Source organism: Grampus griseus, assembly GCF_964374135.1.
Source record: "Grampus griseus genome assembly, chromosome: 2".
Lineage (NCBI taxonomy): Eukaryota > Metazoa > Chordata > Mammalia > Artiodactyla > Delphinidae > Grampus > Grampus griseus.
The window spans coordinates 85,726,133-85,742,106 of NC_139018.1; the positions used below are offsets into that span (position 1 = coordinate 85,726,133).

A 15,974-nucleotide genomic window follows, 5' to 3' on the forward strand; every position below is an offset into this window, starting at 1 on the left:
TGGAAGTCCATGGGTACAAGTACTATTAATTTGGATTCTCGTATATGGGGCATAAGGTTTTATAACAGAGTCAGAAACATTTTAAATTCAAAATTTCTCTCCTAGATGTTCATCAAACTTTCCCTTTTACAATTTTGATATCTAGATGGTAAAGCTCAGCCTGTGGCTTTTACATATTGTGCCAGAACATCCACCCTGAACCTGGAGAAGTTCTCACTGAACATTGGTGCTGACTGGAAGGTCCAAATCCAGTGACAGAGCAGTGCACCTGGTGACAAGTGATGGGAGCAGCTGCACCTTTCTGCCTTTCCACAGGCCTTTTTTTGCGATTTGTGCTGCATGCTATTGACTTCTCTGGCTCAAAGTCATCTTTCATAAGTCACCGGTTTACTAACGAACAATAGCTTTCAGATTTTTCAGATGTTACATTTTTAGATGTGCTAATAATACTCTTTGTGTCACACACGCCCTCTTCTCCTACATGCAAGTGGCCCAGAGACATTTATAGCGTTCACAGATCTCGCATTGCTCCTTGGGCCATGACCTGTGGTGTGCACTCTGGCCCAGTGGGCAGTTTCTCTTTGAGCACAGCTGGATGGGTTTGTTTTATGTGAGAAGTGGGCCAAGCCCACCCACCTTGTGGAAGCTTGTCTCAGTCCATGTGGCAGAGCCACTTGGGCTCCAGCAGCTGAGCTGCTCAAGGCCTATCTCCAAGTGGACAGCAGCTTCTGGTGCCTCCCCACCCCAGTTATCTTTTACCCACTTAAACCTGGACAAGACAACCTTTTCTGCTTGGAGTGTATTCACTGCAGCAACAGGGAGTTACTCTACCCTAGAGACTGACTCAGGAACACAAAGGGCTCTTTTCCCTGTCATGTTTTTTGGGGTCCAAAGTTCCAAATTAATCTCCTTAAAATTTTAATTTCTTTATACTAATTTTTTTATTAAATACTGTCCACTAACCAAAGCTTATTTGTAATATGAGTAAGCTATAATTTAAAATAATAAAATAATTACCCATGTCCCCACCCTCAAACTTCAGAAATAGAACACAGGGCCGGGATGAGGGGGAGGCAAGTAAGGCACTTGCCTGGGGCACAAAATTTAAGGGGATGCCCCAAATCACAGTAATCAAAATAAATAATATTTTAATGCAATATTTTTAAAAATCAAAATTAACAGCAGGGCTTCCCTGGTGGCGCAGTGGTTGAGAGTCCGCCTGCCGATGCAGGGGACGTGGGTTCATGCCCCGGTCTGGGAAGATCCCACATGCTGCGGAGCAGCTGGGCCCATGAGCCATGGCTGCTGAGCCTGCGTGTCCGGAGCCTGTGCTGTGCAACAGGAGAGGCCACAACAGTGAGAGGCCCGCATACCGCAAAAAAAAAAAAAAGACAAAATTAACAGCAAAAAAAAATCCATGATGAACAAAATATCAAAATTTTAAATAAGGACAGGATCGATAGTACTGCGTTTTACTTTTGCCTCAGACTCTAGTACAGCGTGGCGTGGGCTAGAAGACTACACTATGCCAGTTCCCCAGGATGCTCCCCAGGGACACCCTGCGGCCGCAGCATCTGCTGGGGCAGTCACATGTCCTCAGCACTGCTCAACATGCACATTTGCTTATCAGGCTTCTTCCACTCAGCAGCTTGCCAACTGTCACCTCTATGCCTCTGTTCCCTGGGTCCCAATATCCACGGTCTGCCCTCCACCTATGCAAATCCTACCATCCATCCAGGCCCAACTCAAATCCCACTTCCCCACAGAGCCTTTCTGACTACCCTAACACCCTCAACTCCCCTTTACTATGAGCAGTGATTTTGCCCTTCTCTGAAATGCTGCCCCACTTATGATATGCGTTCTGCTTAGCATTCTCAGGGATGGTGCCTCAGTGTTTCAGGTTTGTCTGTCTTGTTCCCTTACTAGATTGTATGTTCTTCAAGATCATGTTATATTTGTCTTATATCTGCCAGAGCACGATTATACTTGGCTTTTAGTAATGGTTGGCTGTAATTGGTTGACTGATGGATTTATTTAAAATTGAGAATTGAATGTATTTGTTTCTAATTTACTCTTCTGACCTAGAACTCTTCCCTCCAGATATAGTAAACATTACACATTTCCTCATGGACACATTTGATTGTATCAGTTGAGATTTGAGCTTTGCACCATATATAAGCGCACATAGACATATACAGATTCTTTGCTCCTATTTCTGTAAGTTTTGCAATTAAGGAGAAAGGAAGAAGGCTCCATTAGCTGAAGTCCGACTTCCCAGCTTCAAGTTTCCCTTGCCAAGCTGCAGTAAGACTTAAACTGAAAACTGCATGCTCTTACCTAATATAAATGATGGTTTTTAACAGCACTTAAGGCTGAATAATTAAGACGTATCTTCAGTTCAACATTTATTATGTGTCTATTATTCATCCATTTAAAATATTTTGGGAGGAAGGAATGAAATAAGAACTTTAGAGTAGGTTAGTGAGGAACTGCTCTGTCTTGACCCAGAGCTATCCTGAAAGGTTTAACTAGATACATTGAATGGAGAGAAATACATCCTGGGTGTTCTTAAATGTTATCTGCTCTTATTGCTTCTCACACTTTACCCCCCTCCTATATCTGAAGCTCAGGACCAGAGAGCTAAGCAGGGCCGAGTTGGCCTACAGTGTTGAGTTACCTTGTTGTGGCTAATTCTCAATAGGTTTTCTCAGGAAACTGGATTTTATGTAAGAACTTAGAATCATTTTAACAAAGATTCAAACAAAGCTCTAAAATGAATATATAATGTGTCTTTCCTTTAAGACTTAAATGCCAAGGAATGAGTTGACAAATCAGTTTAAACGTTAGAAACTGCTCAAAAGAAATATGGGCAAAGGTAATTCATAAAAGAAATTGAAATAGGCAAAATAAGCATGAAATACGCTCAGCATTGTTAATATTCAGAGAAATGGGGGTGTCCATGATTGGCCACAATTAAAATGAAAATGCTAATGCTGGTGTGGAGAATAGGCATTTTCGTACACCATTGGTGGAATTATGCTAAGTATAATCTTTCTGGATGGCAATCTGGCAATAGCATCAAAATTTTAAATTTGCTTTAACCCAGAAATTCCACTTCAGATAAATCAGATAAATTGCTCAGAGCTACTAATTGTAATGTGGTTTATACTATGGAAAACTAGAAATAAACTAAATGTCCTTTATCGGGGGATTGGTTAAATATAGCCCTTTCATACAGTAGAATATTATGCAACCATTAAAATAACAATGTATATATATCAACATAGAAGTATGTGTTTGATAAAATGTTTACTGAGTGATTTCATTTATGTAAGTTTATAATAAACAGACCAAAGCTGGGGACTTCCCTGATGGTCCAGTGACTGAGACTCCACGCTCCCAATGCAGGGGGCCCGGGTTTGATCCCTGGTCGGGGAAACTAGATCCCACATGCTGCAACTAAGAGTTCACATGCTGCAACTAAGAGTTCACACACCGCAACGAAGATCCCGTACGCAGCAACGAAGATCCCGCGTGCCGCAACTAAGACTTGGCGCAGCCAAATTAATTAATTAATATTTTTTAAAAAAAACAGAATTGAGGCACATCCTATACTGCTCAAAATGTGAAGGCCACGAAAAACAGGTCTGAGGAACTGTTCCAGATTAAAGGGGGACTAAAGAGACATGACAACAAATGTATGATCCTGGGTTCCATCCTGGAACTATAAGGGACATTACTGGGACAGTTGGCAGAACTTCAATAGGATCTTTTGATTACATGGTAATTTTCCTAATTTTGAGAATTGTACTATGATTACATAGAAGAATTTCCTTATTTTTAGGAAATACATACGGAAGTATTAAAGTAGCATAGCTCTGACTTACTCTCAAATGGCTCAGAAAATAATTTATGTATGTATGAGAAAAAGAGACAGAGACAGAGAGAGAAAATTGGCAAAATGTATTAAAATGTTATAACTGAAGAATCTGCATGAAGGGTATACAGGAATTCCTTACACTATATTTTCAACTTTCCTGTTAAGTTTTAAACTATTTCAAAACAAAAAGTTTTAAAAACAAAGATGCTGGGCCATATCTTCCTAGTATCTATAGCTTTAAAATGTTTGCTTTCTATTGTTGTAAAGGCTTATAAGCTGTAGCATGTAAAATAGGATGAAACAAATGGAGTTAAGAATGAACTCCAAGCCACTATGTAGAACAGTATGGAGGTTTCTTAAAAAAACTAAAAATGGAATTACCATATGATCTTGCAATCCCACTCCTGGGCATATATCCAGAGAAGACTGTAATTCAAAAAGATACATGCACCCCTATGTTCATAGCAGCACTATTCACAATAGCCAAGACATGGAAGTAACCTAAGTGTCAATCAACAGATGAATGGGTAAAAGATGTGGTATACACATACAATGGAATATTACTCAGCCATAAAAAGAATGAAATAATGGGACTTCCCTGGTGGTCCAGTGGGTAAGACTCACTTGCTCCCAACGCAAGGGGCCTGGGTTCAATCCCTGGTCGGTGAACTAGATCCCACATTCATGCTGCAACTAAAGAGTGCACATGCTGTAACAAAGATCCTGCATGCCGCAAGTAAGACCCGACACAGCCAAAATAAATATTTAAATATATATAAATAAAAAAATTGTTTAAAGAATGAAATAATGCCACTTGCAACAAATGGATGGACCTAGAGATTATCTTACTAAGTGAAGTAAGTCATACCGAGAAAGACAAATATCATACGACATCGCTTATATGTGGAATCTAAAAAAAAATGATACAAATGAATTTACAAAACAGAAACAGACTTACAGACATGGAAAACAAACTTATGGTTACCAAAGGGGAAAGTGGGGGAGAGGTAAATTAGGAGTCTGGGATTAACAGATACACATTACTATATATAAAACAGATAAACAACAAGCACCTACTGTATAGCACAGGAAACTATATTCAGTATCTTGTAAAAACCTATAATGGGAAAGAATCTGGAAAAGTATATGTATATCTGAATCACTTTGCTGTACACCTGAAACTAACACAACATTGTAAATCAACTATACTTCAATTAAAATTTTTTCTAATAAAAATAAAAGTAATGAACTCCAGTACAAGAAAACATCTTTATTTCTGATGCAGCAGACCTCTTCAGAATCATCAGATCAGCTGTTCTTCACCAGAGAAATGCCGGGCCAAACCAAGCCCCCTACTTCAGGGAACACAAATACCACCCTCGGAGCACTAGGCCAGCAGCCCCTGACCTCACACCACCCACACTATGGCAGCGCTGTACGTGCTTCTATACTGTACTGTACTGTGCTTCCCCACAGAGGTCCTGTCTGACTGCAGGAGCTGACCATGGAGCTTTCAGGAGGGTATTCACACTAAGAAATAGAATGGAATACATGTTTATGGCAGGCATTTATTTAGGGCAGATGCCCTGTATAGTGGTCAGGGAAAGTCCTTCATGCATTTGGAAGGCCAGTTTTGTCACCTTCCTTCTTTTCCCAGGTCTAAATCATCCTGCGGATCCTGGCTATAGTGGACCTGGGGTGGTCAGTTCCTGACAGAAGTGATCCCAGGATGTAGATTCCAGTTTGACCAGGTACCAAAACATTCCCTGCCCTAGAGGCCTAGTTTCTTTCTTTTTTTTTTTTTTTAATATTTATTTATTTACTTGGCTGCACCGGGTCTTAGTTGCAGCATGCGGGATATAGTTCCCTGACCAGGGATCGAACCCGGGTCCCCTGCATTGGGAGCACGGACTCTTAGCCACTGGACCACCAGGGAAGTCCTGACTGTTTTCATTTAAATGTACCTATAGGACTATTTATGTTCTGGGGTACAACTCACTTTCAGAACTAAGTGAATTCTAGGGTCCTGGTCCCACACATCAACATGACCAGGGCCAGTCCCAGATTGGGCCATTCTCCTAAAGGCTCCCTAGAGTGGAAAGCACAGCTCGTCACCGTGAGTTTGCCTTAAAGTTGTGCTGAGCCTTACATCCTGGTTAACTAATACCAGCCTATCAGATTGTTGTAGCCCTAGGGAAGACCGCAGTTCTACTAGAGTTTGGTCTGCGTGCAGAATTCCTTCACTTTTTCACATCCTTTTCAGTATCAGTGTATCATAGTGATAGGCAGCAGAAACACAGTCAAAACACATAAATATTTGGAGTTTAATGGGTTTTAGCTCATAACTGACCATCTTACCTAAAAGCCTTCTTAGTCATGGAACTCCTATGACAATATCAAGCATTCCACTCTGCTTTTAAGATTTCCATCTACCAAACTCTCTGAATGCCCAGCATAATTCCGGGGGCGGGGGTGGGGGGGAGTGGCACTCTAGACTAAAATAACTTCTCAGTCCAGGGGATAGAAAGCCATCAGCAACTCCACTGGAAACAGATTACCATATTAACCGCAGACAATGGGGGCCATATAGCTCACATTCTAGCAGAAAGAAAGGAGACATTGGCATCTGATATCAGATCTGCCTGTCTTATGACCAGCTAAAGACTGCAGTGCCACAGCAAGGCCAACCAGAATCAGACAGCTGCTTCTTGACTGTTGTTTTCAGCACGGCTGATGGTGTTAGATTCCACTCCCTTCAGAGCTAGGGGAAGGGAAGCCCTGACTATTTATATGCAAGGATCCAGAGATCTTATGCCTAATGCACATTACTGGAGTCTTAGTCATGCATTTATTCCTTCACTGGATATCAGGAGACCTGGGGTCTTGTCTGGTTCTGTAGTTAACTGGCAGAATGACCTTGACCATGTCATTTAATCTCTCTAGGCTTTGGTTTCCTCTTTTGTTCAAGAAAAGAGATAAGCTCTAAAATTCTGTGTGTTTCCCATGACTTAACTGTAAAAATAGAGCAGATATCTCAAGTTTTCTCAGCTGTAAAATGGGATTAATCAAACGTGCAGGGTTGTGTACAGATTAAAAGTATTCCATGTGTATGGAAAGGAAAAAAATAGTAACTTTACTTTGGAGAAACCTGGTAGATGCCACCTTAGCCAAGTACTCAAGGTTGATATCACCAGTAATAAAATACATCAATGTCATGTACCCCCAGATCTGATTTGATGAGAAGGGTGCATAACCTCTGTGATATTCATCCCCCAAACCATAATCTCAGTCTAATCATGTGAAAAACATCAGACAAACTCAAGTTAGGGACATTCTACAACATATCTGACAAGTACTCTTCAAAAGTGCCAAGTTCAAGAGAGACAAAGACTGTGGAACTGTCAGAGATTGGAGGACACTAAGGAGATATGACAATTAAATGCAGTGCAGATCAAATTCTATAACAGAAGGGGAAAAAAAGCACTAGCGGAAACACTGAAGAAATCAAAATATGTCTTGTAGTTCAGTTAGTGGTATCTTACCAACATTCATTTCTGACTTTTGATCATTGTACCATGGTTATGTAAGGTGTAAACATTAAGGGAGGCTGTTGAAGGGTATTCGGGAAATCTGTGCTATCTTTGCAATGCTTTTGTATGTTTAAAATTACTTTAAAAGTTTTTAGGGGACTTTCCCGGTGGTACAGTGGTTAAAACTCCGCACTTTCAATGCAGGGGGCACGGGTTTGATCCCTGGTTGGGGAACTAAGATCCCACATGCTGCGCAGTGTGGCCAAAAAAAAAAAGAAAGTTTTTACAACTATGTGAAGTGGCTAGCTCACAGTAGGCACTTAATGAGTGGTAGGTGTTCTAATTATAAGCGAATGCATTAATTCCAACAGTGTTGAATCAAAGAAATGTTGATGGAAGACAGTGATACGCAATCATTAACTGCCTTGTTGGTGCAACAGAAGCCATTCCAGCTGCAGATATTGCATGACCTTAGCTGAAATATGTTATAAAAATGAGTTCTTTCTCCTTGAAGAGGCTCTGGGAATTGAAAACATGCAGCTGTTTACATGCTCATCATCTGCCTTTGTTTGTGGGCTCAGATTGGATTTCTCGCTGATAGCATGAGCTTCTACAGCTGTGCAGCTGAATAAACCTTGAGTTTGGACCTGCTAATCTGAGAGGGGGTTTTATTCACAACAATTGGTAGAGCAAAATGAATAGCACCTTGCACTCTGTGTGTTTGATACAGTATTCCCATTGTGCTATGACAAGAGGCTGATCTCCATCGCACACCCATCTTCATTACCAAGGATGGAGCTAGCTTAGACAGCTGAGGAAAGAAGGTCAGCTGTGTGGGGGCCAGAGACAGCTCCTCCCCCGGAGGCAGATCAGCCAAGATACTTTGATTGCATTGGCAAAGCAATAAGAAGTGGAAGAAATTTCTTCTCACGTAGGGAAACATCATTCAACAGATATACAACACATATTTATTAAGAACCTTCTATGTGCTTAACCCTTACGGTGCAGTGGGGACCCAGTTCCCACCTTCACAGAGCTTATAGTCCTGTGGGCAAACAGGAAGCTCAATAAAGAGAAACAATAAAATGTGGGTCGGTGCTGTGAATTTCAAGGTGGTATAGAGCTGGGACTCAAACATATGATGGCACATATTATGGCGGGAGAAGGAAACTGCCCCCCTTTGTTTTCCATTCCATTAGTGAGTTTGATGGTGGAAGTCAGTCTTTTTAGAGGCTCTTTTAGTGCAGGCAGATAGGCACGCCTCTGACTGGAGACTCTGTGACCACATGGTCCTGGGCAGATGCACTGTTCACATGGAAGATGGTCAATAAATGCTCATAAGGTGAAAGCTGATTTGTGCCAATGAGTAACTGTCATTCAACCTGATATAACCCCAAATAATATTAACTTCGGTTCATCTCTAACATTTATTACGTGCTTAAGACAATCCTGCCACTATCTTAAATGTACACAATGTGTTTAGTTTTTACAACAACTCAATAACAGAATGACTATCATTATACCCATTTTATAGGTGAGAAAACTGAGACATAGGAAGAAAGGAAGAAGTGACTCACCTAAAGCTACACAGGCACAGCCAATGAGCAGCAGGCCTAGACTTTGAACCTAGGCAGTCAGCTTCAGATGCTGCCCTTCTCTATTCTGCCTCTCCAAGAGTAGTAATAAAGATCCTTGGGCATTTCCTTAGACGGATGGGGGAATAAGCTGATGGTTCCTCAAAGCTGCAACCCCAGGGATCACGAGCCTGGCGGGACTCCCTATTTCAGCTGTCACTTCCTACCTTCTCTCGTAGCCTCTAGCCTTGGGCTGATGAGATGGGCACATGGGAACAGGCAGAGCTGCAGTCTGGGACTAGCCTTCACTCAGCCACACTTGGTATATGGCCATCTCCTGACAGCCTGGGTAGCAGCTACTGTGAGTAGAAGACAAGGCAGAGGCCAGGCAGGCAACTTCCTTCCCCAGAGCCACTTGTGGTCTCATCTAAGAGCCCTGAAGCCAACTGTTTGGGTATGACATGCCAGGACTTGATGGCCAACCTGGCTGAGTATCCAATTCCAACTTCTGACTCAGATGCCTAATGTGGCACGCCTGAATAATCTGTACTCAGGTGCACTTTTTGTAGAAGATTTGGTCCCAGTGTTTATCTTGGGGGTGGGGAGAGACAAGGGATAGCTAGGTCAAGTGGGCAAGAAGAGACAGGGATTTTCTCAACTGAGGACTCTGCTGAGTGGCATTTTCCACCCAGACAGTTTCACTGAACGCTGATATCAGAACATTCTAGAAGAGATGCCAAATCCAGTTGAATAATATTCTGATATCCTAGAATTTTAAAAAGTAAAAATCATGTTCTCAAAAATGCCTAGAACATTCTCCTAGAATTCAGTATCTCACATTCACCCTTGCAAACTTTTTTCAATACTGTTTTCCATTAATTTGGTGGCTAATAGTTTGATAGTCTGGATAACTGCCAATTCAATAATGTATCTGCCATTCTTTGCTAAGTTTCAGTGTTCAATTTACTCAAATATTCCCCTTTCATTTCCGGACAACACCAGAACTTAATGGCAACACAGGAACATCCCTGGCCAGGTCCTTCTCTCTCGAGAATGCAGTCTAGCTGCACTGCTAGCCTCTCTCTTGCTCTCATACTCATGATCTTTCTTCATGTCTATTTTTGGTTTTCCTGGCTCAGGCTTCTTCGGGCCACTGAAACACAACCCTCACTTTCTTTCTCTCCCTCTGGCATGTATGCTGCTGGTAGGAGCCCCCTAAGTAAAAACTGCTACAGAAATCCTTACTCCTTCCTCAGGAAAACTGGATGGCCTCTGGATCACAGCTCAGTTTTTAACGTGAACACAAGCTGGACGACCTTCTGATGGGCTTTCAACTTTGAAGTGGATGTGGACATTTTTCTCTCCAATGACAGAATCACTACAACTTCCTCTTTGCAGTTGCTTCCTTTCCTTAAAGGTAGCTGAATATTGTTGTCTTTAAAAGCCTGTTCCTTCCAAAGTTGCCTGTCATGCTAACCGTCATTAGCACGTCTGTGGCCCCACAGACAGGGGCTGAGCCCAGGTCTCCGGGGCCAATCCCCCAGGCAGCCCAGGGCAAGGGCACCGAGGCCGGTGGCGGAAACCCAAGTGGCATCTACTCAGCCATCATCAGCCGCAATTTTCCCATTATCGGGGTGAAAGAGAAGACATTTGAGCAGCTTCACAAGAAATGTCTAGAAAAGAAGGTTCTTTATGTGGATCCTGAGTTCCCACCGGATGAGACCTCTCTCTTTTATAGCCAGAAGTTCCCCATCCAGTTCATCTGGAAGAGACCTCCGGTGAGTAGCTGAGTGGTTGCAGCTTGGGTTTTTTTCCCTCAGAGTAGTCCTCCCACTCCGCACCTCCCCACAGCACAGCTCTGTGGTGCATGGGGCACTGGGCGAAGGATCCTGGCAGTAGCCCTGCAGGGCTCTGTCCTCAGGTGAGGCAGGGCTGATTCTCACTCTCTGCTCTCTCTCTCTCTCAAAAAAAAACCCTTGCTCTTTATGAAAGCAATTGGAAGTCAGTTTAATTCACCCTATAAAAGTAAATATTCCTTTCCCAGAACAAATTCCAAACTGGAATTTCCAAATAAATTCCAAAATTCCGACCTGGAGAGTAGTCCAGATCTACCCTCCTGTTTAAGTATCTTGCATCTTTATAAGATTCCTTCACTTTCTTACTGAAGGGCTAAAATCATGATGTTCTTTTAAGTTTGCCAGTAGCCATGTCTTTCTGAAATGGAAAGAACCCTGGGAAGAGGAGAGTGGCAGCAAAGACTACTTTTTCATGCACAAAATGTTAGGATTAGAAGGAGAATCCCTTGCAATCATTTGAGTCCATCTACCTCACCTCACAAATGAGGAGATAAAGGCACACCAGAGTGAAGTACATCCAGGGCACGCATGACAGCCTGGATTAAAACCCTGTTTCTTTTAGTGACTATTCCAGGAATAGTCAGGAAAGGAAAGTGAGGAAAGTCACATTCCCCCGGCTCCCTGCTCTGATCACACCTCCAGCATGACTCTTGTCCTTAATTCAAGAAATCTTTATTGAACATCTTCTAGAGCCAGAAACCAGGCAAGCAACTGAGGAGACAGCGTAAATAAGGAAAACAAAACTTCCTGCTCTCCTGGAGCCTAGAGTCCTGAAGGCAAGACAGGCTTTGAACAAGAGTGATGAGTTTCAGAGCGCTTCAGAAGGCAAAGGAGAGCTAACCCAGGCCAGGGAGAGAAACCCTCCTGAGGAAACCATTTCATCTGAGCCCCAGTGCTATTCATGAGATTCATCAGGTTAAACTGAGGCCCAGTGCTATTCATGAGCCATGTGTTTCTTTTGTTTTGTTTTGGCCACAGTGCAGCTTGTGGGATCTTAGTTCCCTGACCAGGGATTGGACCCGGACACTTGGCAGTGAAAGCGCGGAGTCCTAACCACTGGACCGCCAGGGAAGTCCCAAGCCATGTGTTTCCTTTTAACCTGAGATGAAATATCCAGGTTAAATATCCAACAACCCTGTCCTCACCCTGTGTGTTCCACAAGGGCCCCTTTCCTTCCCTGCCGGCTCTATGCTCAGGCCCGTGACTGTCCTGAGGGCCCTCAGTTTGGAAGGGAGGACTGGAAAGAACTTCATTCTCCAACCCAGTCACTGCCCTATTGCGAGGGAACTGGGACACGTCGCATCCCTGATGAAATGTCTTCAATGACACTGTTCTCCCCTCCCCCCGTGTTTTCAGATAAGTCCAAACTCCTTACCTGGGCTATAGGCCCTTCTCCAGTCAGCCCCGGCCTCCCTGTCCATCTCTCCGTCACCCTCTCTCCTGGACCCCTACACATTCAGCTGCTCTGTTGTTCTAAGTCTTCTCATACACAGCCTTTAGACCAGTCAAGATACTACTCAAAGCAATGTGTTTGAGTATCTCGTGCCTGATCTAAGTGAATCGGTCCAATTGAACAAGAGGATATGCGTATGAACCATCCCCTCGTGGGCAGGAAACTGCCTGTCCTTTTGGGCCATTACAGTCATCCCCATCAAATACAAAACGTGTGTGTGATTGTGAAATGTGAGTGCATCATTCGAGGGTGAAGGTGACCACATAAAGGGGGAATCACACTGGGTCGGGGAACTTGGCTGCTCACTCGGTTATCGGCTATGACAACCTCTGGAATAAGGCGGTGAGCAAATGCTCCCATTTTCCCCATCTGCCTTTGCCTTGTGCATTCCAGGTTATTTCTCTATACTCTCCTGCAATCACTCTTAAAATCAGGGGCAACCTAGATCCCTTTTGCTTTTGGAGGGATGGGACACGGGCCAGCTGCAAGGCCTTGTGCATCTGCTACCCTCCTTCCCTTGGGAATGCAGGACCCCCAGATCGCTCCACGGAGACCCAGAAGCCCACGAGGGAATTCTCCCTTGGGAGGCAGCATCTCCCTTCTTGGTGCCTCTGCCCTTCCCGGCGAGGGCCCCTCCATAGGCAAGTTGACTCACATTCTCTCGTGGTGCAGGGCACAAGGATTCTGTGCAAGGATTCTGCATAGAAGATTCTATGCAGTGCTAACCCTCTGAGTCAGCTCAGCTCACTAAGGCCGCCAACAACTGAGACTGGCAACGTGTTCCTGAGCCTCCCCTGTCTCTGGCTCTAGGCAGAGTCACCTTTCAGGAAATTCCATCTCATTCCAGCCCCACCCTAACCTGGACCCCAGAGAAGCAGGAGTCCACCTATTTGGGAACCAGGTTAAGTCAGACTTCAGGTTAAACTGCACGTGATGGATACAGCCTCAGTGTCTCTTGGCTCTGCCAGGAGAGGTTATAACCTATTTGGGCCTCCCATTCACAGCTGAGTTGAGGTCAAAACTGCATCATTGATGGACAGCCACCCCCAATTTATCCCGTCAGCTCTTTCCCTAGGAAATCTGTTTTCCCTTCCTCCTCTGCCGTCTAAGCTCCTGGGGCTGATAGCTGGGATTCTGCATTTTCCCTGAGCCACTTTCTGCTTAGCTTTGTTTCCACTGGTTCTGGGGGGTTGGGGGAATTTACCATCTTTCCTTTATCTCCAGATCCAGTGCTTTATAACTGACCGGCAATGGCTGGGCCTCCAGCCATAGGCTGCCTAGCTGCCTCTTCCCCTCAGGTCCTGTCCCCATGGCTCCATCTTTTCAGAGCCTGACCCTTTGCCAGTTCGGAGCTGGGTCCCAACTTCACCCACATTCCTCTGGTGTATGCCTTCCCTCTTACCTGTTATTATTATTACAACCCCATATCCAACTGTGCTTTGCCCTGGTTGGTCTAACCTGGCTCTCAGCCCTGCTCTCCTGCACTCCTTGGGTCAGCTAGCTCCCTCTGCCAACACCTAGACCTGAGGAAACCTCTTTCCCAGACAGACAGCAGCCCCTTTATATTCTGAACAGGTGACTTTATTTCCTATAGTTTCCATACCTGGAAATCTCTTGATTTACACTCTTTTTAAGGCTAGAGTTTAGGTAAGTTTCCCAAGTTGTAATTTATCATGAACCATCTTTCAACAAGACTAGAAGATTTTGATGCTGGTACTAAGATCTTATCAGAGTATCCACGGAAGGTCACGACCACCACCCAGCTGAATGCAATTGGAGGAGGCTTTCTAATATAACATGCATCACAATTTCAGGGATGTTAAAATATGAGGGGGGAAAAGTACCTTTAGAATAGACAAATAAGACCCCTTTCCTCCTTCACTCACAGTCCTGCCATCCCCTTCCTACTCCTTTTCCCAAACCATTTCTTTCTCCTCTGCTGCCTAGCAGCCTGAATCCAACCCCACCAGCTGGGCTTTGCTGCTCTCTGTCTGACCTGGTCTCTTACCCCTTCCCAAGTCCCCAGCATCCAGGCAGAGCTAACTTCTCCCTTGTCCCAAGCTGTTACACCAGACAAAAATTAAAAAATAAAATAAACCACTACATTCTTCAGGTTAGGTCTTGTTACCACTACAAAATTATCTTTGATATTTTATACATATTTATCCAGATGTGTTTATATGTGAATCCTTACCATGGCTGAATCGTCAGCTTTTCTCTTCAAGAGGAAAACACATCAGGAAAAAGTAGGAAGATTCTTGTAGTTATAGGAAGGGGGCTGGACATGGTTGTTTTCTAGGGGAAAAAAAAGGAAAAAAAAAATGCTGATTTACTTACAAGAGGAAGGAGAGCTAGAACAGAAACCAAAGGGGGGTGGGGGAAGCAACAGGGCAGGAGACCACACAGGTGAGGGTCATCCCTCCCCTTGACCTGACCCTCAAAGACCTCTTTACCAATGAACTTGTGAAACGCCGGAGGCAAGTACATAACTTTTCTCAGTAAAGGGCGGAAGTTAGCGTCTTGATTTACACAGGCCGAACTGGGCCAGCACACCAGGAAGTCAGAATGTGGAAAGCACAGGAGTGGGGAAAGACAGAAGCATAAAGAAGCAAGCTGCCCGGAACCCGCCGAACTGTGGTGGGAGGGAGGAGGGTCTGACCTCTCAGAGGCTATGATGTGGGGATTCAGGATCTCCAGGGAACCATGAGCCCTCAGCTAACACCTGGGAAGCATACTGCTTAAGAGAAGCTGACACTTGCTTTAACAGTTTCATCCAAACTTCAGGTTTAAATAATCACCATCAGAACTTTTAGGAGTGTATTATACCCTCCAAGAGCACCAGGAATAGAGAGTATATATTATAAAGCAGTATCAAAGCTGCTATAAAAAAGCTCCTTATAAATCATAGGCTTGAAAAATGTTTGGGAACTACTACTTTTTGCCACTCCAGGTAGATGGACTTCTTTCCTGATGTTAAGGTTTTGAAGGGAAAACGATGCCCCCACCTCCTTTATTAACCTATAGTTAGTACTTTCTCAGTCTGAAAGTTCACCCTTATTTCTAGCCAGAACTCTTCCGGCCACAATTTTAGCACATTATATCCGGCCCTGATCCAGCAGACAGTGAAATTGAGTCAGCTGATTTCCTCTATATAGTAATTCTCCTTATTCGTGAATAATGCCATCCTTCCTTTAGTTGCTTCAGATCAAATAGTCATAAAACTTCTCGACTCTACCCCATAGGTGTGATTTTTCCAACCCTGGAGTTGTCAATGCTATGATCCACATACAGTCGATCCTCAGGACTTGTGGATTCTGTATTTGTGAATTCACCTACTCACTGAAATTTATTTGTAACCCCCAAATCACTATCCATGGTGCCTCTTCGGTCATTTGCTGACATGTGTAGGGCAGTGAAAAATTTGAGTCTCCCTCCATTCATGTTCCCAGCTGAAGTCAGACAAGGTTACCCTCTGCCTTTTAGTTTCAGCTCTCAGACTATAACCAAGTATCGTTTTCATAGTCTGGTGCCACGTTTTTTCTCTGTTTAATATGTCCCTGATGAAGACTTCCCTGGTGGCACAATGGTTAAGAATCTGCCTGCCAATGCAGGGGACACGGGTTCAAGCCTTGGTCCGGGAAGATCCCACATGCCGCGGAACAACTAAGCCCATATGCCACA

General features: G+C 43.8%; 2 protein-coding genes across 2 annotated transcripts in view; both read left to right on the forward strand.

The window, feature by feature from the left end:
- The window catches only part of GANC (glucosidase alpha, neutral C), a gene marked incomplete at its 3' end in the record, with an annotated part of 76,890 nt that extends 71,825 nt beyond the window's left edge, over nucleotides 1–5,065 (forward strand). The window contains exon 24 of the mRNA XM_082647474.1: nucleotides 146–5,065. Coding sequence (XP_082503600.1) covers nucleotides 146–255 — 110 coding nt within the window. The remainder of the gene's footprint in view (nucleotides 1–145) is intronic.
- A 5,078-nt stretch (nucleotides 5,066–10,143) lies between these two features.
- The window catches only part of CAPN3 (calpain 3), a 48,634-nt gene continuing 42,803 nt past the window's right edge, over nucleotides 10,144–15,974 (forward strand). Inside the window, exon 1 of the mRNA XM_082649234.1 lies at nucleotides 10,144–10,762. Coding sequence (XP_082505360.1) covers nucleotides 10,454–10,762 — 309 coding nt within the window. The 5' untranslated portion in view covers nucleotides 10,144–10,453. The remainder of the gene's footprint in view (nucleotides 10,763–15,974) is intronic.